This window comes from Gadus macrocephalus, chromosome 3, assembly GCF_031168955.1.
Source record: "Gadus macrocephalus chromosome 3, ASM3116895v1".
Lineage (NCBI taxonomy): Eukaryota > Metazoa > Chordata > Actinopteri > Gadiformes > Gadidae > Gadus > Gadus macrocephalus.
Window position 1 is genome coordinate 25,928,791 of NC_082384.1, and position 24,107 is coordinate 25,952,897.

At 51.0% G+C, this 24,107-nt stretch overlaps 1 protein-coding gene across 1 annotated transcript in view; it reads left to right on the top strand.

The window, feature by feature from the left end:
- Window positions 1-11,583: 11,583 nt before the first annotated feature.
- LOC132454208 (uncharacterized) overlaps window positions 11,584-24,107 on the top strand; it is a 28,155-nt gene continuing 15,631 nt past the window's right edge. Inside the window, exons 1-2 of the mRNA XM_060047427.1 lie at window positions 11,584-11,620; window positions 11,881-12,256. Of these exons, the coding sequence (XP_059903410.1) occupies window positions 11,584-11,620; window positions 11,881-12,256 (413 nt within the window). The remainder of the gene's footprint in view (window positions 11,621-11,880; window positions 12,257-24,107) is intronic.

Sequence of the window (24,107 nt, forward strand, 5' to 3'; positions counted from 1 at the left end):
AACCCACACTTTATACAACAATCATGCAAAATTGTAAGCAAATATTTTCCTTGTTGATTTTCCAGGTCACATTTTTTGAAGTGACCTTAAAAATTATTTCCACTTCTCCAACAGCAATATATAATATTTTAATACTACCTTTTTATTCAGTGGAAGTGTTGACATTGTAGATAGCATCCCGGGCATCCGGTTCTCCGGCGTAAGCAGCAGGTGGTCTCTTAGTACAGACAATTAGCCAATTGAGCAGCTAACCGTCTGGACCCGGGCGTTACATAACTAGCTAACCAGTCAACCGTCTGGACCCGGGCATTAACATAACTAGCTAACCAGTTAACCGTCTGGACCCGGGCATTAACATAACTAGCTAACCTGTTAACCGTCTGACAAACCTTCCTACAGGAAACTAGCACTGCCCAGCCCCCTCACTGCCCCTCATTGCCCCCTCACTGCCCCTCATTGCCCCCCCACTGCCTCTCTGCCTGGGGACTCCAGTTATTGCAGGACAGAGGATTAGGAAGGGAGGAGGAAATTGGACCAAAATGGTGCTGGGGCTGTCAGACGCTGGAAGGGGAGGGGGCGGGGGTGAAGTGTGTTGTAATTATAGACACCACCTGTTTTGTTTTGGTTGTGTGTGTGTGTGTGTGTGTGCGTGCGTGCGTGCGCGGCCAGTGTTCCCCCCGCCCAGACTCTCTGAGGAGGTAATCTGTGTCCATACGAGCTTGTAGCCCACCCTTGTGGGTTGTGTTATTCGGAGGCTACACCTCGCACCACAGCTGATCACCCAGGGTCCCTCGCTCGCCCTCTCAGACGCAGAGAGAGAGAGAGAGAGAGAGAGAGAGTGTAAAGCACCCCATTAAGAGTCATTCCTGGTGTGTCCTCGTTAGAAGTGGTTTTAAGGTCATAGAGAGTGGCCTTGTGAACCAATAGAATCTGAGGAGAATCCTTGCTTCTTCTGAGTGTGTGTGTGTGTGTGTGTGTGTGAGTATGTGTGTGTAAGCGTTTGTCTTTCTCTGTGTGTGCAAATGTTTATTAGTGTGTGTGTGTGTGTGTTTGATAGGGCATGTGTGTGAGCGTGGTTGTGTGAGTGTGTGTGAGTGTGCGTGTGCAGGCTCCCACCTGCCAGCCAACACATGCGGCCCCTATACCGTTTATATGCAGACACCGTGGGGCCCCTGATTACCTCGGGCCCTTCAACCCCCTTCATCATAATGTCACCTCCTCCATCGTGTCCCTGACCTCCTCCCCTCCACCTCCTCCTCCTCCTCCAGCAGATGTTCCCGCCTCCACCTCCACCTCCTCCACCTCACCCCCCCCCCCACCTCACCCCCCCCGCCGGAGGTCAATGGCTGATCTGCTGCCCTCCACTCAGCGCCATCCACAGCCACACGTACACACATAAACGCACAATCACACACACACAATCACACACACACACACACACACACACTCACACTCACACTCTCTCTCTCTCTCTCTCAAACCCCTGATAGATGTGGTCGGCCTGCAGCCGGTCTGTGGGCCGCGATGACATCAGAGCTCAGAGCCCCTCCCACTCAGGTCTCCGGCGGGGTCGACGACGCCGGCTCACTGCGGCCACATGGGCCTAGAGGGGGGGGGGCCCACGACGGGAGCCCTGCACCGGGCTCCTGCAGCCTGTCTCTCTCCCGCTCTGTCTCTCTCTGTCTCTGTCTCTCTCTCTGTCTCTGTCTCTGTCTCTGTCTCTCTCTCTCTCTGTGTCTGTGTCTCTGTCTCTCTGTCTCTTTGTCTCTCTCTCTCTCTCTCTGTCTCTCTGTCTCTCTCTCTCTCTCTCTCTCTCTCTCTGTGTCTGTCTCTCTCTGTCTCTGTCTCTCTCTCTGTCTCCGTCTCTCTCTCTCTCTCTCTCTCTGTGTCTGTGTCTCTGTCTCTCTGTCTCTCTCTGTCTCTGTCTCTCTCTCTGTCTCCGTCTCCGTCTCTGTCTCTCTCTCTCTCTGTGTCTGTGTCTCTGTCTCTCTGTCTCTGTCTCTGTCTCTGTCTCTCTCTCTCTCTCTCTCTCTCTCTCTCCGTCTCTCTCTGTGCTGCTGCTCTGGTCAGAAGAGCCTGACCACAGCGGAGGAGGAAGAGTCAAGTATCTGTGTGTATGACTGTGTGTGTGTGTATGACTGTGTGTTTGACTGTGGGAGTGATCCACTGGAGTTGCTGAAGTCCTTGAGCAATGTCAGTCAGTGAAGGATGACAACGGGTTGACAACGTGTGTGTGTATCCGTGCACATTTGTGTGTGTGTGCATGCACGTTTGTGTTCATTTCGTGTGTTGATGTCTGTGTGTGTGTGTACGTTTTGTGTGTAGATGTGTGTGTATCCGTCTGTGTGTATGCGTGCACATGTGTGTGTGTGTGTGTGTGTGTGTGTGTGTGTGTGTGTGTGTGTGAAGGTATCCATAGAGACCAGCAGCAGGAGCCTCAAAGACCTTCCAGACGGGGTCTGCTGCCCCTACGGCCCTGAGGACAGCATCCGGCAGGTGAGCTCAGGACGCTGCATCACTAGGCCAACGCTACGCTAGCAGCTCGCTAACGCTAACACGCCGCTACGCTAGCAGCCTGCTACGCTAGCAGCTCGCTAACGCTAACATGCCACTATGCTAGCAACCCGCTACGCCAGCAGACCGCTAACGCTAAAACGCCGCTACTCTAGCAGCCCGCTATGCTAGCAACCCGCTACCGCTAACACGCCGCTACGCTAGCAGGACGCTACTCTACCCTACGCATGTGTTTTTCGTAGGCGGAATCCGGGAAAATCATGAATATTAATGAGGGGATAGCCAGAGATTATCCAATCACGTTGGTTTAAATCCCTGTTCCAATCCAAAAAGGCTAAAATCCGTCACGTGACCGCAGGGAAGGTAACTTAAATTGTAATGTATATTACTAACGTTAGTCAGACACACTTGTGTAACTTAGACTCCAGACAGACTTCAGGCTAGCAGACAGACTTCAGGTTAGCAGACAGAGGTCAGGCTAGCAGACAGAGGTCAGGCTAGCAGACAGACATCAGACCAGCACCACACAGAGTCAGTGAGGACGGACTCCAGCCCCTCACTCTCTAGTTGTCTCCTAACCCCTGGTGGGGGTGCGCTGGACCCAGCAGCGTTCTGCCTGGTGATGAGCAGAATGAAACCAGTTATGACTAGTCACCACCGCCCCAGAGTGCTGAGCAGCGGGAGGAAGTGACACGTGGGTTTTGATTAACACACCACACCATTTCTGATAATGGCATTCATTAGGCCAGCAATTAGCTCGTCGACCGCGGCTCCGGTTTTAATTGGGTGTTGATGTGGCCCTGTGTGTGTATGTGTGTCAGTCAGTACCTGTGTGTTTCTGTTTTGTAAGGCTTTCACCAAGTCTCTGTTGACCCCAATTTTGGTCGCTGTCTTTTTGCAGTTTTGTTGTGACTCTGCCCTCCCCTTCCCCGATGCATTTACCTCACATTTATCTGCTGACACCTCTCTCTCTCTCTCTCTCTCTCTCTGTCTCTCTGTCTCTCTGTGTGTGTGTGTGTGTGTGTGTGTGTGCCTTGTCTCCTGTATTTGAGAGTGAAGGAGAGACAGATAGAGTGAGAGATGGAGGCCTATAGGTAGAGAGAGAGATCCAGAGACAGAGCTAGAAAGAGAGTTTAAGAGAGAGAGAATAGCGAGGGGGAGATAGAAGCCTAGAGAGTGAGAGAGTATATTGACACATGGCTATGTATTCCTCAATTACAAATACTGCAATGTGTTTGTGAGTGCATGAGAGAGAGAGACCTCTGATGCGTTCCCTCCAGACCGTCTCCATTGTGTTCTCAGCGAATACAAGAACGAGTTCACGCTCAAACCGAGGAACAGCTTTGTTGCCGAGGAACAGAAGCCCCGGTCCCCCTTCAGACCGTCAGACGGATCAGAGCGGCTGCTGATCGTTAGCCTCGTTAGCTGATGGCTAACGAGGCGTTAGCGAAGCCCGGCCCCCGCGGCGCCGGGGGTCAAACTGGCAACCGCTGGGATCAGAGGAACACTGCCAGCGGGCCCTGGCGGCTCGTTGACCAAAGACAGCATCGCTGACCCGTCTGTGTGCGCTGACCTGTCTGTCTGCTCGGGCAGAGTGGAGTTTCTCTGCTGCATTAATCGTTAATCGTTCATCCTTCTTATGATACCAGTGTGGACTTGTCCCTTGAACTAACCTCTCTGAGAGTCAGACACACATCCCCGTCCAGCTGGTCTGTGTGATGGGAGCACTGGGAGTCAGACACACATCACCGTCCAGCTGGTCTGTGTAATGGGAGCACTGGGAGTCAGACACACATCCCCGTCCAGCAGAGTGTAGCTCTGGTCTGTGTGATGGGAGCACTGGGAGTCAGACACACATCACCGTCCAGCTGGTCTGTGTAATGGGAGCACTGGGAGTCAGACACACATCACGGGCCAGCAGAGTGTAGCTCTGGTCTGTGCACTGGGAGTCAGACACCGGTCTCACTCTCACTCCCTGCACTCGCATGCAGGGACCTGCTTGAGGAGTGCTAAATTAAGCACAAAACTACCGTCGCATTGAAGTGGGAATCTAACAGGAAGGGGGATGTATTCCTCTCTGGATCACACTTTGTCATGAAGATTCCCTCGGTTAAAAATACCTGCAAAAAAAACAAAACACTGCAGTCGGAATCTATCCAAGAAGAGGTTTCTTAGAATTCACATCAAATCAAACAACTGCTCACCGAATTAACCAGAGGAATCTCCCTCACCACCAACACTTAGTTTCTAGTTTAATTTACATTGACATGTACATTGTACATTCAGGGCATTTAGCAGACGCTTTTATCCAAAGCGACTTACAATAAGTCCATTCGTCAGAAGAAAGAGAAACAACAATATATCGCTCTCGGTACAGTAAGGATAGAATCATATGCCAAGAACTACAAATCGCTAGGCTAACCCATTCCCCGTATACAACAGAGATAGCTAGCATAAGACGCTACACAATGCTAAGTACTATTTTTAAGTGCAAGGACACACAACATACAATAAGTGTGTAGATTAGGTGCCAGGACGTACAACATACAATAAGTGCGCAAGAGTGGTGTGGTGAGTGTGAACTCTGAGCAAGTGTTTAGTATCCAAGGCTGAAAGACAGATTCTGGTCACATAAGTCCTCGTCTCCGCTGGCTGAAGTTGCTGACGCGGCAGCGGTTCTCCTCTAGGTCCTCAGTTATCCCAAGGCCACTGGGGAACTAATCAATGCCCGGAGGCTGCCAATACGCCACTATCTCTTTCATTACTGTCCGTCAAGACCACCCCCCCCCTCCCAAATATCGCAGCAGCACAAAGCGAGCCCAAGCACAAAGTTATCCCAACCCTGAACTGATATGCTAAATATCTTCAGCAACAATGGAGAGTTATGTAAATGGTAAATGGGCTGCCTAACATTCACGCCTTCATGCACTCATTCACACACCGATGGCGGAGTCATTGCAGGGCGACAGCCAGCCCGTCAGCAGCAGTCAGGGTGAGGCGTCTCGCTCAGGGACACCTCGACACTCAGCTAGGAGGGGCCGGGGATCGAACCAGCGACCTTCAGGTTACCAGCCGACCCGCTCTGCCTCCTGAGCCTCATGCCGCCCTTAAGGAGTTATTCTCTCCGTCACGGTGACGCTCCTGATAAGAATCGAGCTGTATTTACATAAGATTGAACATGCGTGCATTAATAATCTGTTCCCGGGATACGCGAGTCTCAATCTTTATTAGAGATGACACGCGTTGCCTTGTTATCGTTGTTAATTAAAATAATTACCACCCCAGGTTAACACGGTGAACAAGCATTCATCCGTCCACTGCCTGACAGGGATAGACAGACAGAGGGGGAGGGAGACGGGATGCTGCCGTGGTCCTACCCCCCCCCCCCTCCTCCTTCCCCCCCCCCTCCCTCATATCCATAGGCAGAGCGTGCGCTACTCGGAGGAGGAGGACACTAAGTGAGTGGGCATCCTGTCGCCGTGGTCACAGGAAGCGGCCCGCCAACGAGGGAGATCCATCACAGCCTGAGGGGGAGGAGGAGGTGGAGGAGGTGGAGGAGGGGGAGGGGGTGGTGGAGGTGGAAGAAGAGGAGGAGGGGGAGGAGGAGGAGGAGGAGGAGGAGGAGGAGGTGGAAGAGGAGGAGGAGGGGGAGGAGGTGGAGGCCGCGGCGGCAGTGCTGACATCTTCGTCCGCCATGCGAGGCCAGGGCCCTGTCTACTTAATGAGGCTCACAGTGACAGGTGACTGTGTGTGTGTGTGTGTGTGGGGCAACAGGTGCCTCGTTAGAGCTCCCCCCTCCCCCACCTGAGGACCACCGTCTCTTCTGTGGTCTTCGATGTTTATTCCATCGATCCGACTCTGGACCCATTTAAGCCTCCTGAGGGCCCCAGGGTCAAGGCCAGGCCTGTTACCACGGCGATCGTCCCCTACTCAAGGCAGATGTGATCTAGGACTCCCCGCTCGCGTTCGTCTCCCCAACGGAGCTCGCTGCTCCGCCAAGGTCGCTGTAACCTGCGTGGTGCCGGCTCTACACTAGCGTCACGCCAAATACAGATCTCCTCCAAATGAGTCTGTGACCTCTCTGGGCTAACCATCAGCCCCCCCAACGCCCCCAAACCCCGCCTTTCTTCTCTGTCTCGGCCTCAGCTCTTCCTCCTCTTCATCTTCTTCTTCCTCCTCTTCATCCTCCCTTTTCCTCCTCTTCCTCTTCCTCTCCCTCTGTATACCTCAACTACGCTGACTCCTTCAAGTGTGTGTGTGTTTGTGTGTGTGTGTGTGTGTGTGTTTGTATTGTCTGGATGCTTGTGTGTGTGTGTATTGTCTGGATGCTTGTGTGTGTGTGTGTATTGTCTGGATGCTTGTGTGTGTGTGTGTATTGTCTGGATGCATCTGTGTGCTTGTGTGTGTGTGTGTGTGTGTGTGTTGTCTGGATGCATCTGTGTGTGTGTGTGTGTGTGTGTGTTGTCTGGATGCATCTGTGTGTGTGTGTGTGTGTGTATTGTCTGTGTGTGTGTGTGTGTATTGTCTGTGTGTGTGTGTGTGTTTGTGTATGTGTGAGGGTTAGGTTTGAGCTACAGAATACAGAGAGAAATTCAACACGTCCACCTCTATTGATTACCCACCACACACCCCCAGCCCCCGCCCACATCCACCCCCAGCCCCCGCCCACATCCACCCCCAGCCCCCGCCCACATCCACCCCCCGCCCACATCCACCCCCAGCCCACATCCACCCCCAGCCCCCGCCCACATCCACCCCCAGCCCCCGCCCACATCCACCCCCAGCCCCCGCCCACATCCACCCCCAGCCCACATCCACCCCCAGCCCCCGCCCACATCCACCCCCAGCCCCCGCCCACATCCACCCCCAGCCCCCGCCCACATCCACCCCCAGCCCCCGCCCACATCCACCCCCAGCCCCCGCCCACATCCACCCCCAGCCCACATCCACCCCCAGCCCCCGCCCACATCCACCCCCAGCCCCCGCCCACATCCACCCCCAGCCCCCGCCCACATCCACCCCCAGCCCCCGCCCACATCCACCCCCCGCCCACATCCACCCCCCGCCCACATCCACCCCCCGCCCACATCCACCCCCAGCCCACATCCACCCCCAGCCCCCGCCCACATCCACCCCCAGCCCACATCCACCCCCAGCCCCCGCCCACATCCACCCCCCGCCCACATCCACCCCCCGCCCACATCCACCCCCAGCCCCCGCCCACATCCACCCCCAGCCCCCGCCCACATCCACCCCCAGCCCACATCCACCCCCAGCCCACATCCACATCCACCCCCAGTGGGGGTGGTGTCCCCCGTCTTGAGCCTCTCCTCAAGACGGGGGACACCACCCCCAGTGGGGGTGGTGTCCCCCGTCTTGAGCCTCTCCTCAAGACGGGGGACACCACCCCCACTGGGGGTGGTGTCCCCCGTCTTGAGCCTCTCCTCAAGACGGGGAACAAACTCAACATTCACATTCAGGGCGTTTATCAGACGCTTTTACCCAAAGCGACTTACAATAAGTCGCTTTGTCTGAAGAGAAACCACGATAAATCTCTGTGGGTGCAGTAAGGATGTTCATAGAAGAACCGAGTGCCAAGCACTAACCATCACTAGGTTAACCCATTCCCCGTACACAACAGAGATAGCCAGGGTGAGACGCTACACCATGCTAAGTGTTATTTCTAAGTGCCAGGACGTAGGACATCCAGTTAGAGTGGAAGAGGCGGGTGGGGGAGCTGGTCACCTTGAGCGCTCTTCACGCTGTTCCTCGCGTGGCTCTGAGCTGCGTCTGGAGGAGTGAAAGGAGGAATGGTGGTTCTGAAAGCATTGAAGGACGTTAGAGAGCCCCTCAGGGACGGGGGACCAGCACCTGGGGGGGGCGAAGACATTGATTAGCGCGGTGGAAGAGGCCTGGAAGGCGCACGGTGTCTCAGACTAATGGCGGCTGCAGAGTGGAGGGCTTAATTACCTCCAGAAGGCCGTGTGGACGCGGGACCTTCTCCTCGGCCACTCTGACGCACGGCCGCCATTTCAGGCAATTTCTCCTTTCCATTAAGAAGTGCTTAGGTTCCCCATTACAGAGAGCCGGGAACGGCAGCTCCGGCTAACCAGTTCAGCTTCAAATGTCCGCTTGGGGGGGGGGGGGGGGTGGGTGTGTGTGTGTGTGTGTGCGTGTGTGTGTGTGTGTGTGTGTGTGTGGTATTTCCCTTTGTGCGTCCTTTGAATTGGTCAAGATTACATTCATTGCCTGAAATAATGTTTCCTCATTGGATGCAGGATGTGGAAAATGAACGTCTCACTGTTGGGTCTCCACGGGTTTTTCATCAGCCTCAGAATGTTCTTAAAGATGCGCGCACACACACACACACACACACACGCGCACACACATAGTACCTACACACACACACATACGCACACACGCACACTCACACACACACGCACACACACAGATAGACCGCCGGCAGCAGCCTCTCCTCTTCTCGGAGGTATGTCGCGTCGCGGCGGCCGTGTGGAGGCTGTTGTCATGGGAACGTGACAGGCAGGTGCCGGTGGTTGGGGATGATTGGTAGTGATGGCGGCGGCTGAACTCCTGGCATCCCTCCGGGGGGGCGCTCTGACGAGCCCCCCGGAGATGAGGAGCCAAGACCAGACCCCGCTGCAGAGGAGCTCACTATATATATATATATATATATATATGATATATACATCATATATCATATATATATATATATATTAGGGCTGGGCAAAGAATAAAATTCGCACTTTTAAGACTTTACTTTAAGACTTACATCCACCCCAATTGAAGTTAAATGAGATTATCAAATGGAATGACACAGTAATAATAATAATAATAATAATAATAATAAATTTTATTTATAATGCACTTTATATTCAAGAATCTCGAAGTGCTTAAGAGAAAAAAAAAAAAAAAAAAACGATTAAAAGGGGAACCTCAAAGAAAGTTGAGCTGAATGCTCTTTTAAAGAGATGGGTTTTGAGGTTCCGTTTAAAAAGAGCTGTAGTCTGTGGAGCCCTCAGGTGGTCAGGGAGGGCGTTCCATAGTCTAGGGGCAGCAGCAGAAAAGGCCCGATCACCCATGGTGCACAGCTTCGTATGTCGGGTTTGGAGGGTGTGAGTGGATCCTGAACGGAGTGTACGTGAGGTTGTCGGGGGGGTGAGGAGTTCCTGAAGGTAGAGGGGGGCAAGTCCGTGAAGGCACTGGTGGGTGAGGAGGGAGACCTTGTACTCAATTCTGAGTGGGACAGGGAGCCAGTGCAGTGATTTCAGGATGGGGGTGATGTGGTCATGCTTGCGCACCCTCATCAGGACCCTGGCAGCACTGTTTTGAATGTATTGGAGCCTCTGGATGCTCTTGCCAGGGATCCCAATGAGGAGTGCATTGCAGTAGTCCAACCTGGAGGAGACAAAGGCATGGACGAGCTTCTCTGCATCAGCCAGGGTGAGTGATTGGCGGAGTTTGGCGATGTTCCTGAGGTGGTATAAAGCTGTCTTACAGAGGTGTTTGATGTGGGTGTCGAAATTAAGTTGTGGGTCCATTTTAACACCGAGGTTGGTGACGGATGTGGAAAGGGGGATGTTTTGGCCAGAGAAGGTGATATTGGTGATGGTGGGGGAGCGGAGCTGATGTGGCGTGCCAACAAGGATGGCTTCCGTTTTATGGCTTTTATTTATGTACATTATCATTCATAACCATTGTACTTAATAAGCAAAAACTGGACCAAGGGATCTTGAGGGAGTTTTATTGACCCACTCATTGTGGGTTGAATATGAATCTTACGAAACTCCACCGATTTGGGGATTGTAATCAGGCAGGCACTTACTGCAAGTGTAATTTAATGAAAAGTAAGTGGAAACTAAAAACAAATGATTTCTGATATGAATGTTGACATTCTGTGGGCAAAACCTTTCAAGATAAAGTAAAATAAAAAAAAAGAGGATGCGTTAATGTGCCAAATTTGTATTAATCGTGTTTAAATAAGATTGCGTTAACGCGTAATTAACGCGATAACCTGCCCAGCCATAATATATATATGCTAAAATAATATATATACAACGTGTATGTACAGCTATAGATTGTGCGAGAGATTATGTGGGTATGTATGTATTTATTTGTGTGTATATGTATGCATTTCTGTGGATGTTTGTATTTGTGCGTGTGCATTTGAGTGCGTATGGATTAGTACATCTGTTTCCATTCCTTTGAGCCCAGGTTGCAAGACCCAAGTCACACCAACCTTCCCTGGCTCTTCTAAGAAGGCTTCCCTTGATTCAGACTCATGTCGCAAGAAAGAAGGAGGGGAAAAAGGTCAGGAAGGAAGAAGGGAAGGAATTAAGGTGAAGGGAAATAAGGGTGGGTCTTGCTAGGAGGCTCCAGTGGCCTTTCTCTAAAGGTTACCTTAGACATTATGGCCAGTCAATCCTCGGACTTATGGACGTCTGCTTTCTGCTGATAGGTTATATTCAATATGGTGTGGGGGGGGCGTGGGGGGGCTAGGGCCCCGAGCTCTTAAAGTAAGAGTTATCGATCGCGGTGGAAGTCCACGTTGAAATCATATCTCAAACGGTGGTCCAGTCCCACAGAGGTAAACATGATACCGGCATTGCGCCTGCGTCTGTTTTAGAGGGTAAATACAGATCAGAGAACCAAGTGCACGCATATTTCACTGGCACGGCTTTCGTCTTCATATCAACGTCATCGATAGCCGCGCGTGAGCTATATGACATGAAGCCGGTCTGTAAATGTACGCTCGTATGACGATCTGGAACGTATACACGGTAAATGGACTGCATTTATACCACGCTTTTCTAACCAGTGGCCGCTCAAGCGATTTACAATATCGCCCAACATTCACCCCTTCATGCCCACATTCACACCCCGACGCCGGAGTCAGCCCCGCAGGGCGACAGCCAGCTCGTTAGGAGCAGTCAGGGTGAGGCGTCTCGCTCAGGGACACCTCTGCACTCAGCTAGGAGGAGCCGGGGATCGAACCAGCGACCTTCTGGTGACCAGCCGGCCCGCTCTACCTCCTGAGCCCCATATGAGCACATGTCTGCTCTCAGTGGTGACTGGAGCCGACCAGAGAGTCAGTGAAGACGAAGGAGGAGAGGGGAGAGGAGCTCTGGGATGCTTAGCTTCAGCTCATTACCCCACGCCTGTTAGCGCCCAAATAAATTGGAGGGAGATTTCAGCAGGCTTATTAGTGCAGCCCCCCGCGACAAACCCTCTCCCCCCCCCCACCCCACCCCCTCCACCCAATCTGTCCCGTGTGAAGTGAGGCGGGACCCCCCCCTAACCCCCCCTCCTTCCTTTCTGTAATCCTTCCCCCCCCCCCCCCCCCCTCAGTCCAGTTCCTGTGTGGGACGCTTCGGCTCGAGGAAGAGGAAGAGGAAGAGGAGCACCCCAGCAGGGGCCCGACGTGGATCATGACCGAGGCGCTGGGCGGACGAGACGGCCGTCGGGCCACCAGCGGCCTGCTAGAGGTCAGAGGTCAGAGGTCAGCGAGTGTCTGGGAGGTGGGGGCCAGCCAGGCCCGCTCAGCCCAGAGGGGCGGAGACGTGGAGACGGGCGACGTTGGGGTTAGGATGAAGAGGATGAGGAGGGAGACGAGGAGGAAGAGCGGCAGGAAGAGCGGGAGGATGAAGAGGATGAGGAGGGAGACGAGGAGGAAGAGCGGCAGGAAGAGCGGGAGGAAGACGAGGAGGAAGATGTTCAGAAAACAGTACAAGAATCAATACAAGAATATTATCTTTCACTTTTCTTTTTGGGGCTATATTTGTATTATTTTATTATGATTACAATACGGTCAATTTGAACGATAAGAAACAACGTATAAACTAGTGCTGGGGGTTACCTCCTAGAGGTAGCAGCTCTGAGGGTCGGCAGGTTGATGTGTGGCCGGTAAAAGGAGCCAGCGTGTGAACAACGTTAATTCATCTCCGTTCATTAATGTGTGGCTGTAGAGTCTGAGTGCTGCAGTGGGCTGTGGTGGTGATGGGTGAGGTTCTCCTCAGCCAGGGATTCCCTTCCTCCTCTCAACCCCAGATATGACTGCACAGATATGAAGACCAGTGGTGGAGGCTGCGGTTCTATTGATCCGTCCATATCAACGCATACAGACCCACCATTTATACACAACACACACACACACACACACACACACACACACACACACACACACACACACACACACACACACACACACACACACACACACACACACTTCATCGCCTCTTTGAACACCAGCAGAAATGGTCCAGTGCACCAGCTGATCAAAGATAAAGGTAGGAATTTGCTACAGAAGAACTGAAATGACTATTCTAAAAGCCTCCAGTCTCCCCGTCGTGTCCCGTTCCTCCCCTCCCCTCGTCCTCCACGCTGTCCATCAGTGTCTCTCAGCGGGCGTCAATAAGCCATCAGGTTAACATGTCGGGGGACGTCTGAGTCATCTTCTGGAGACCGTCACTGCACAGCGACCGGAGACGTCGCGGCTCCAGGAGGAAGAATGATGCAACACGCGTCCAGACACCGCACATGACAACGGGACGCAGAACGGGACGGATGACCCCCATTACCAGACCTAATGTGGGAATCCATCTCTCTGCAAAGGACTGAACTCGCTTCAACACACAGTTTAAAGTGAACCCAGCAGTCCACCACCTCTTTACCAGAATAGTTCTGTGTTCACTTTGCAATGTATAGATAAGTATTTTTTAAATTGCGTGACATTTGAAGGAAGCGGCGTGAGTTTGGTTGGTGAAACACAGAGATGGCGGGTTTGTTCTGTTAGTTTTATTCATGTCTGACGGGAGGTGATGTGTTGTGATGGGGAGGATTTGAGGACGGGGAGGGTGTTCATGGGTTCATCCATGTTTTCATCCATGGGTTCATTCAAGTGTTCATTCATGGGTTCATCCATTTGTTCATGTGTTTATTCATGAGTTCATTCATGTGTTCATTCATGTGTTCTCTCATCTGCGTTTTCAGAGTGTTTCAGGGCGAGGGTGGCGTTCGGTGACGAGGGAGAGAAACCCCTTCTGAGTCTCCCCGTGGATTCACGGAGCAGAAGTCTTCACCTGCGCCGTGCGGTCAGTATGAGCTGGTGACTGGAGGGTGAACTGTGTTTCATCCTTTCATATCATGAATGAGACCTGCTGTGTTCGATTCACCGTCTGTATAAGAAGTCAGTACACTGTTTCCTTTCTCACTGCCGGCAGTTCTAAAGTGGTTGTCTATTTTATATTTTAACGTACTCTTACAACATACATATAACCCACTAAGTAATGAGCTTACCCAATCGATTTAACATCAAAACAGCAGATTCAACGTCCTACTCTCTCTCAAACTTACATACACACACACACACACACACACACACACACACACACACACACACACACACACACACACACACACACAGAGCAACTGTTGTGTGGGTTGCTGGCTCCACTCCCTGAAGCAGAGCAGGCTGTGAGGGTGAGCGTTCACCACCTGAGTCACACACAGTGCTCACCGTGTGTGTGGATGCCTGGACCTCCAAACACCCTCATTATGTATATTTCCTTCATTAGGCCCATCCTTGGTTATTGCGGTTGGTCGATGTGGTCCAAACTATAGGGCTCTTTGTGATGCAGTGGGTGTACCCGCTATTGACATTCTGATCGACAAACACACCGCAGCATTCATAATGGAGAGATTCATAACCAGAACGTCAATATAATCAAGATATTCGCTTTCTCTCTCTCTCTCTCTCCTCTCTCTCTCTCTCTCTCTCTCTCTCTGCCTCTCTCTCTCTCTCTCTCTCTCTCTCTCTCGTCTCTCTCTCTCTCACCCTTTCTTGCCCTCTCTCTCACCCCTGTCCTTCTCACCTTCTCTCTCTCTCTCTCCTCTCCTCTCTCTCTCTCTCTCTCTCTCTCTCTCTCTCTCTCTCTCTCTCTCTCTCTCTCTCTCTCTCTCTCTCTCTCTCTCTCTCTCTCTTCTCTCTCTCTCTCTCTCTCTCTCTCTCTCTCTCTCTCTCTCTCTCTCTCTCTCTCTCACCCACCCTCTCTCTCTCCCTTTCTTGCCCTCTCTCTCTCTCTCTCTCTCTCTCTCTCTCTCTCTCTCTCTCTCTCTCTGTCTCTCTCTGTCTCTCTCTGTCCCTCTCTCTCTCTCTCTCTCTCTCTCACCCACCCTCTCTCTCTCCCTTTCTTGCCCTCTCTCTCACCCCTGTCTCTCTCTCTGTCTCTGTCTCTGTCTCTGTCTCTGTCTCTCTCCCTCTCTCTCTCTCTCTGTCTCTGTCTCTGTCTCTGTCTCTGTCTCTGTCTCTCTCTCTCTCTCTCTCTCTCTCTCTCTCTCACCCCTGTCCTTCTCTCTCTCTGTCTCTCTGTCTCTCTCTCTCTCTCTCTCTCTCTCTCTCTCTGTCTCTCTCTCTCTCTCTCTCTCTCTCTCTCTCTCTCTCTCTCTCTCTCTCTCTCTCTCTCTGTCTCTCTCTCTCTCCCACTCTGAGCAGACATGTCTCCCTCGTCTGACTGGGCCCAAATGAGCCGTGCGTAATGGCGGGAAACACCCTCCCTGCCCATTGGCTAATTGTCCTGAATAATGAGCTGGCTCCCTGTGAGGGGGGGTGGAGGGCTGTCAGGTTGGGGGGGGGGGGGGAGGTCCTGGTCCTGGTCCTGGTCCTGGTCCTGGGGGGTCCGGGTGTGGCGGTGGGACCTTCGGCCCGCCGTCGGCGCGGTAACGGGTGTGATGACACGATAGGAGGGGGAGGGGCTCTGTGTTATCAACGGGGGTCTCCTGGTGTCAGGACATCCCCCCCCCCCCCCCCAGGAGAGGTGGGTCTCTAATGAGGCTGCATCCCCCCCCCCCCCCAGGAGAGGTGGGTCTCTAATGAGGCTGCATCCCCCCCCCCTTGTTCTTACAACATACACACTGATGACAACACACGTAACGATGCAGTCCTCGTTATTCCTACTCAGAAATGTTTCACGCCCTGCTGGCGGGAATGTGAACCGTCTTGGTGAGGAACAGAACTGTTCCACTGTTGCGTGAGTGAGACCCAGTGATGCCGTTGATGCTGAGCAGGTAGGGTGTAGGGATCATCTCAGACACAAGGTCTGAACCTAGAACCTCTGGGCTGCCCCCCCCTAGGTCCTCATACAATCATGGAGGGTGGATGAAAGGTGGATGAACAGATGGATGAATAGATGGATGAACCGTGGCTGAACAGATGGATGAATAGATGGATGAACCGTGGCTGAATAGATGGATGAATAGATGGATGAACCGTGGCTGAACAGATGGATGAATAGATGGATGAAAGGTGGATGAACAGATGAATGAATAGATGGATGAACCGTGGGCTGAACAGAGGGATGAATAGATGGACGTCAGGATCTCGTCCGGGAGAGGGCTCTGGGACGAGTTCACTGATGAACACGCTGAGACCGCCATGAGGAGGGGAACAGAAAGGCCTTTTTTCCGGCTTGTGTTTGTTGTTGACTTGTTGTTTTCTGTGCGGATTCTTCTGGAAAAAGTCAGAGGCGGTGCCTGTAACCTCTGGAACAGGATGTTGTGCGATGCTGCTGATAAGCTGTATATGCTGTCTCCCCTTGGGTCTGTTTCTCCTGTTCTGAATACATTAGGGTTCTGGAACAAACATCTCACAGACAGGAGGATCTGGGTTCGATCCCCAGTGGCAGTCTACCTGCAGAGGAAGAGAGACACAAGGTCTTAAAAGGATCGGTCGCTGTTAAACATTCAACGGTTATTAAAATAGCTTTGGACTGCACCATACGTGAGGCTCAGGAGGCAGAGCGGGTCGGCTGGTAACCGGCAGGTTGCTGGTTCGATCCCCGGCTCCTCCTAGCTGAGGTCGAGGTGTCCCTGAGCGAGACGCCTCACCCTGACTGCTCCCGACGAGCTGGCTGTCGCCCTGTGGGGTCGACTCCGCCGTCGGTGTGGGGATGTCTGCATGAACTGCCACTGGGTTAGAAAATCGCGGGATAAAATGAGGTCCATTTAGCATCACTCAGGAGAACGCCCCTTCCTACTAAGCTAAATGCACAACGTGTACTTTTTACGGCCTCAGAACATTACATTTAATATTATTCATGATTTGCGAAGCACTTCCACGTTTCCTCTGCTGTTTTGCCTCGGATTTAGTTTCATGATTTAATTACGCCACCAAACGCAGATCTGTGGCATATTTTATAGAAAAACAGTGGAACTGAAATGAGGTACATCAAATACGTATCGCACATAGAGTAATATCTCTGAGGTCCTGGACGCCATGTTGTGTCCAGAAGCCTCCCGGTGACTCATGGTCATGGTGACGGTGCCATGCCTTTTGGTTCTACGTCACGGAGACTATTTCAGCTCCCCTCCTGTTTCGCCTCCCAGCCGGACCGACGGAGCGGCTGGGAGGCGAACAGGAGCCCCCTCACAGTCTGCTCTGAGGGGACACGCACACACACAGGCACACACACACACACACACACACGCACACACAGACACACACCACACGCACACACACAGACACACACACACGCACACACGCACACACAGACACACACACACGCACACACACACACACACACGCACACACACAGACACACACACACACACACACAGACACACACACGCACACACACAGACACGCACGCACGCACCGCACGCACACACACGCACACACAGACACACACACACGCACACACACAGAGACACACACACACAGACACACACACACAGACACACACAGACACACGCACAGACACAGACACACGCGCACACACAGACACGCACACACACAGACATACACGCACTCACACACACACACACACACACATGCACACACACCACACACACACACACATGCACACACACCACACACACACACACATGCACACACACCACACACACACACACATGCACACACACCACACACACACACACAGAAACACATGCACAGATAGCAACACACACACACACACACAACGCAGGGACACACCACACATAGCCCCACACACACACACACACACACACTGCCACCCACACACCTACACACTTCATTATATCACAGCCCAGCAGGTCATCTTTCGTCTCATGTCATTCAGCACCCCCCCCCCCCCCCCCCCCTCATAGTAAGCACAGCAGCAGCGCTAGTGGAGCTCCTCCATCATAAAGGGAGCTCCACATCCATCCAGCTCACCCCCCCCCCGTCTCAGTGAGGGATAGGTCTGAGCAGCCCTGAAGGATATCACAGTGTTGTCTCGGGCGGGGCGGGGGGGGGGGGGTGTCCTCTCTGATGCCAAGATGCTCGTATTCAGGCTCATGCACGTGTTCACATTGTGGGGGGCAGGTGCCCCCCCCAGCACACAACCGTCCTACTAAGGACAGCCCACCCCCAGGGCTCTGTGTCTGGGGGGGGGGGCTCCACTCTGAGAGGACTCATCAGTGTGTCTGCTGGGTGTGTGTCTGTCTGGGTGTGTGTCTGCTGGGTGTGTGTCTGTCTGGGTGTGTGTCTGGGTGTGTGTCTGGGGTTGCTGGGGTCACCTCCGTGCCCGGCCGTTACCCTGACTCCCACACTGGACTACACTCCCCCTGAATTTATTTGGGTGAGGGCTTTCCTGTCGCAGATGGTTGTGTGTGTGTGTGTGTGTGTGTGTGTGTGTGTGTGTGTGTGTGTGTGTGTGTGTGTGTGTGTGTGTGTGTGTGTGTGTGTGTGTGTGTGTGTGTGTGTGTGTGTGTGTGTGTGTGTGTGTGTGGCGGATTGCCATGGGGGATAGGGTTTGACTTTGGCTGCTTAAAGATGTCTGTTATTAATTGTCAGACATACTTTATGTAGATGAGAGAATCCAGGAAATACTAGACACACACGCTACCTTTACAAGCACGCACACACGCACTTCAATGTGTGTGTGTGCTTGTCAAGCAAAAAACCTGTTTGAGTCGGTTTCCTGCGATGGTTTCTGTGGTGTTAATCCTCTCTGCCTCTACGACCGTGAGTCATGTATGTGTTGTTCCCTTCAGATGATACCAAATGGATTGCACGCTAACTGGACTGCATTTCTACAGCGCTATTCTAACCAGCGGCCACTCAAGTGATTTACAACACCGCCTCACATTCGCCCGTTCACTGCACACATTCACACCCCGACGGCGGAGTCGGCCACGCAGGGCGACAGCCAGCTGGTCAGCAGCAGTCAGGGTGAGGTGCCTCGCTCAGGACACCTCGACACCCAGCTAGGAGGAGCCGGGATCGAACTGGCAACCCTCCGTTACCAGCCGACCTGAGCCACATGCCCCCCCCCCCCCCCCTGCTAACATCCATCCATGGCCACAGAGAGAGAGGAAGGGACCGAGGCCATAAGAAGTAAAAAAACATTGGACTGAAAAAAGCAGTATTTTAAAAGTCCCAAAATAAGCTCAGTACTGACGCTCTGACCCCTGTGACCTTCTGGTCTCCAGCGCAGACCTCCCTCTCGGAGACACGGCAGACAATAGCAGCGCAGAGATTGCCTCTAACCTTTAGCCACAACTTCTGCCAAACTTCTGCATGAATATATATTTGCACCCAGAAAAATAAAATACAAAAGCAGTTTTAAAAAACCTGCATGAAACTTTGCAGAAGTTTCACCAGCGGGGGGGGGGGGGGGAAGAGAGAAGAAGAGAGAGAGAGAGAGAGAGAGAGAGAGAGAGAGAGAGAGAGAGAGAGAGCACTCTGTCGTCCCCTCTCCCCCTCTCTCCGCCGTATTTGTCCTTCGTTGAGCCTCGACCCATTTTTTTTTTGCCACCGCGAGGCATCACCGCCTCGTTGTGTTCTCATACGGCGCCGTTGAGAGGCCGGTTTTCAAAACGCCTTGTAACGCCTAACAATACCTGGATTTTAATATGACACCTTTCAGGAAGTCGGACTGATGGCGTCCGTGTGCTCGCGATGTTTAATGACGGCCCCCGGTAAAACGATATTCAGTTGATTAGTTTGTAGAAAAAGGTTTGTTGTTTAGATGGTTTCATTGAATCAAAGATGTGTGTATTCACAGTAGATTATTACTACTGTAAATATGTGTCACACTATAGCAGACGCCTCACAAAACACATTAATACATTTGTGTCTCCAGTATCAACGACAACAGATACACAAATGTATGACTGATATCCAGGACCATATTTGCTTTTTGCATTTATTTTACATGCAACCCCTTTTTATTCATTCTGATCTAATCTCCCAGCCTCCATCGGCTCTCGTTTCCTCGACGGCTCTCGGCTTGGTTATCTCTTCCTGTTTGTGGATCATCACCGCCACCAGGCCCAGAAGACCATGCCCACGTTCTGCTGATCGTTTGGTCCTCTTGTGATAACACACGCTTTTGAATCGTCAACATGCAGTATATACATTTACAATTTACATTGAGGGCATTTAACAGTTTTTTTTTTAATATTTTTTTATTTTTTTTTAAATATTTTTATTGAAAATATGGCACAGTGCATGCATAGAAATGTCAACTTGACAGCGAGTCAAAACAAATGCCATATTTCTGATTTTTCCTTTTTTACAAACATTACAGGAAGGGATAATCAAGCTGTTATAATCATCATAATAAAAATAAAAATAATAATAATAGTAATAATATTTAGAATACAATAACATGTACAAATAATACAATTAGCACACAAAAGAAATAAATAAAAAAATTAAATAAAAAAAGGGGGGGTGGGGCCTATCAGTCAGGAGACATAGAAGAAAGCGAGTTGAAAAACGTTAAGAAGGATTGCCACTTGTTGTAGAACTTTAACTAGTAACTCTGTGTTACCTCGCAGTGAATATTTAATCTTCTCTAACTTGAGGAAAGACATGACATCACTGAGCCATCGAGAGCTGGAGGGAGCTTTAGTTGACTTCCAGTTAACGAGATGCTGCCGTCTCGCCAGTAAAGAGGTGAAGGCTAAAATGTCTAAGTGCTTGGAAGTATAGCGCTCGTAATCAACAGGTATCCCAAATATAGCAATATGGGGAGACACAATTATTGTCCTCAAAAGTATTTTTGACATTGTATCAAAGTAGAGATAGTAGAGGGCAAGAATAAAACATATGGGTTAAATTACAGGATGAAGAATGACATCTGTCGCAGCTATCAATGACACTGGGATACATTTGTGACAGTCGAGCTTTGGAAAAATGGACTCTAAATATCCCTTTGAACTGTACGAGTGTCAAACGAGTGCAAGATGAGCTTTTGTGAATTTTGTCAAGAGCTAACTCCCAGTAGCTATCCTCTAAGTTCAGCCCAAGTTCCTGCTCCCAGGCCGTCTTGACCTTAGTGGAGGGTAAGTTGTCATAGGACAGGAGTTTGTCATACGTTTTAGAAATAAGAGATTTTTGAAAGGGGTTGGAACAGAGAAACTCTTCCCACAACTGAACCGTAGGTGAGGAGGGGAAGGTTGGAAATAGCGATTTGACACAGTGTCTGATTTGAAAATAGCGAAATACATGAGAGGGAGGGAGCTGATATACACAAGACAGGTCTGTAAAGCTACGGAAAATACCGTCTCTATACAGGTCTTTAAAAAAGATCAGGCCTTTACCGTGCCATACAGAAAAGGTGGAGTCTGTGAGCGCGGGTTTGAATAGGTGATTCTTTAGTAAGGGAGCTGAAGTTGAAGCCGAAATAAATGTATACTGTCTCCTGAATTGGTACCAGATCTTGAGGGTGGAACTCACTACTTGGTTGTTTGTGAAGCTAGAGGGGCTGGTTGGGATTGAGGAGGTAAGTAGGGCCAATAGAGAAGACAAAAAACAAGACTGAGCCTCCAACTTACACCATGGTGGATCACTTGAATTAAACCAAAATGTAATTTTGTGGATGTGTGTCGCCCAGTAATACACTTGAAAATTAGGGAGCGATAAACCACCATTAAATTTGCATCTCTCCAATAATGATTTACGGACTCTTATCAGACGTTTTTATCAGAAGCGTAATACAAATAAGTACATTTGTCCGAAGAAAGAGAAACAACAATGTATCTCTTTCTGTACAGTAAGGATGTAAAACGTATATTCTATTTGAGGTCCTGACTCGCTCTGTTCTTCACACTGGGCTCCCCCCCCCGGGATCGGCCGTCCTTGTAGAATAACGACGAGGTCCAGACGAGTGGGCGGGGTCTTGGGAGAGAGAACTATCAATCTCTGGGAGCAGATGGCGTATCGGTATCGGACTGCTCTGCCCTTGACACGATCTCTGTCCGCTGTACCCGTCGACCTCACTGTGCTTTTAGTGTACACTCAAGATGGCTGCGCTCAAGTCCCCTCTCTGCTCGTTCCTCCGCAGCCATGGAAACAGCTCCTCTCTCCTCCGGCCTCTCTGAGGTTCTTGTCATTCCCGGCGCAGCGTCAAAGTCACCGCTCCCGACAGAGCCTCATCACCTCCCGGGGTTATCGCTTCTCATTCTGATAACGGTTATCCGGGCAGAGCCAGTTCACTGTTCCCTCAGTAAATTAGAGACAAAGTAGTTGATAGGAAATTAAATACCGTGAGGAGAGGCTTTTAAATTATTCCACGGTAAAATGATTATGATGAAGGATCATTGCGTTGTCTGGGTCGGCGGTCTGCTGCTCTATTTCGGTCATACTCTCACTCCTTCAACCCTCCCGTTTGGAGCTCTGCTCTCATGCCTGCCCACGGTGTCACAGTCCCCTGGTTACCACGGTGACACAGCCCCTGGTTACCACCGGCGCCCACGGTGTCACAGCCCCCTGGTCACCGCTGGTTACCACGGTGACACAGCCCACTGTGTACCACAGTGACACAGCCCACTGGTTACCACCGGCTACCACAGACCAGCTTCAGGACCAGGTCTGTGTCCATGGTAACCAGATCTTGCCTGTTACACAGCGTGACCTGCTGCTGACACCGGCTCTGTTGCCGCCGACGACTCGAATAATAACAATCATCAAAGCAGTTTTGGAGAAAATGGGATCTTTGTGAAGGTAACCGAAGCCTCCCCCTGTGGACGGGCTGCTCACCGCTTACCGACCGGGGCGGGAGCAGCACGACGTGCTGTGCGCATTAAGTAACACCGGCCTAGAGAAGGTAACCCTTGTTACATCCTAGAGAAGGTAACCCTTGTTACATCCTAGAGAAGGTAACCCTTGTGAGAAAGTTCCCCTTGTTAGCTTCTCTCCTGGCACTTGTACACACTTATTGTGTGTCGTACGTCCTTGCACATAAAATAGTACTTGGCATTGTGTAGCGTCTTAGCCTAGCTTTCTGTGCCGTGTACGTACGGGGAACGGGTTATCGATTGTTAGTGCTTGGTACTTGGTACACATCCTTACTGACTGACAGCGATTTATTGTTGTTTCTTCTCTTTCTTCTGACAAATGTACTTATTGTAAGTCGCTTTTGATAAAGTCGTCTGCTAAATGCCCTGAATGTTAATGTAAATATGTAATTTGTCAGAATGACTTAGAGAAGGCTTTTTTGGCAGAATCGGTAAAACAAAGACCCTTTGGCTAACTATATCCGTAACCTTTCTTTTAGTGACGAGCCGAGAGAGACGTGGCGACGGACATCCACGGATCCGTGACGTCCTCTGAGGACGGCCGAGGCCGGTGGTCAGATCAACACACAGGTCAGCATCCGTCTCACTAGAGGGAAACATCTGAGACCACCGCTCACCGTGGTGCTGGGGAGGGAGGCCGAATGGTCGGTCGGAGCTATCGTGTTCGTGAAAACGAGGGATGATTTATCGGGAGAACAAAGGCAGCAAAGTTCTGCTGGTTCCAGAGCTCCCGAGGACACGGCGAGTGTGAAGCTTCTGATGAATTGGCTCTTTAGGTTAGGAAAAAAGACAGCAGGTTCAAAAGGATACCGGGCAATTTAACGGATATTTCTCCTGAGAAAAGGGAGAGAGGAGATGGAGAGAGAGAGAAGGGACGGGGAGGCGAATAGGCCTAATTAGAAATGAGAAGGAAGGGCTCTTTTACAGCACAGTAAGCATGAATCAAACCCTTCTCTCGGCTGTGCTTTATTTAAAAGCCTCCCACAGAAATGAAGCACAATCCGAAATGGGTCTTGATAAAATGCACCTGGAACTAATCACATAACGTTTTAATTGTGGCAACAATGACTTAATTAGCAATGCTATTCACATGGATTTATTATTTTACTACTCATATCCAATCGTAATTATAATCTAGGCAAAAATCTGTTTAAATAAAACATTCGACTCAAGGCACTGACTAAAAAACAGAACAAAGAAAGAAAACTTGATGTTGCGTTCTGCTTGTCAATGTTGTTTATACCTTAGAGTCACATTCTGTGTGTAATACAGAAAACAAGCAGAACGCTTTGAGGGGGGAAGGCAGGACATGAGACAACAGCTTCGACAAACAGGTTCTGAGTATGTGAAGTGGGAAACAACAGGTACTAGTTAGAGTCCCAACACGCTGTTCTCATTTCCACCAGGGAAACAATTAGTTTGTTGCTGCATTGATATTGCAGTTTGGTGTGTCATGGATGTAGTAGAGAAAAGCTTTCTTCTCAATAAATAGATTGATGAACAGCTAAATGCAGAAGAGGCTTAAGATGAGAGGG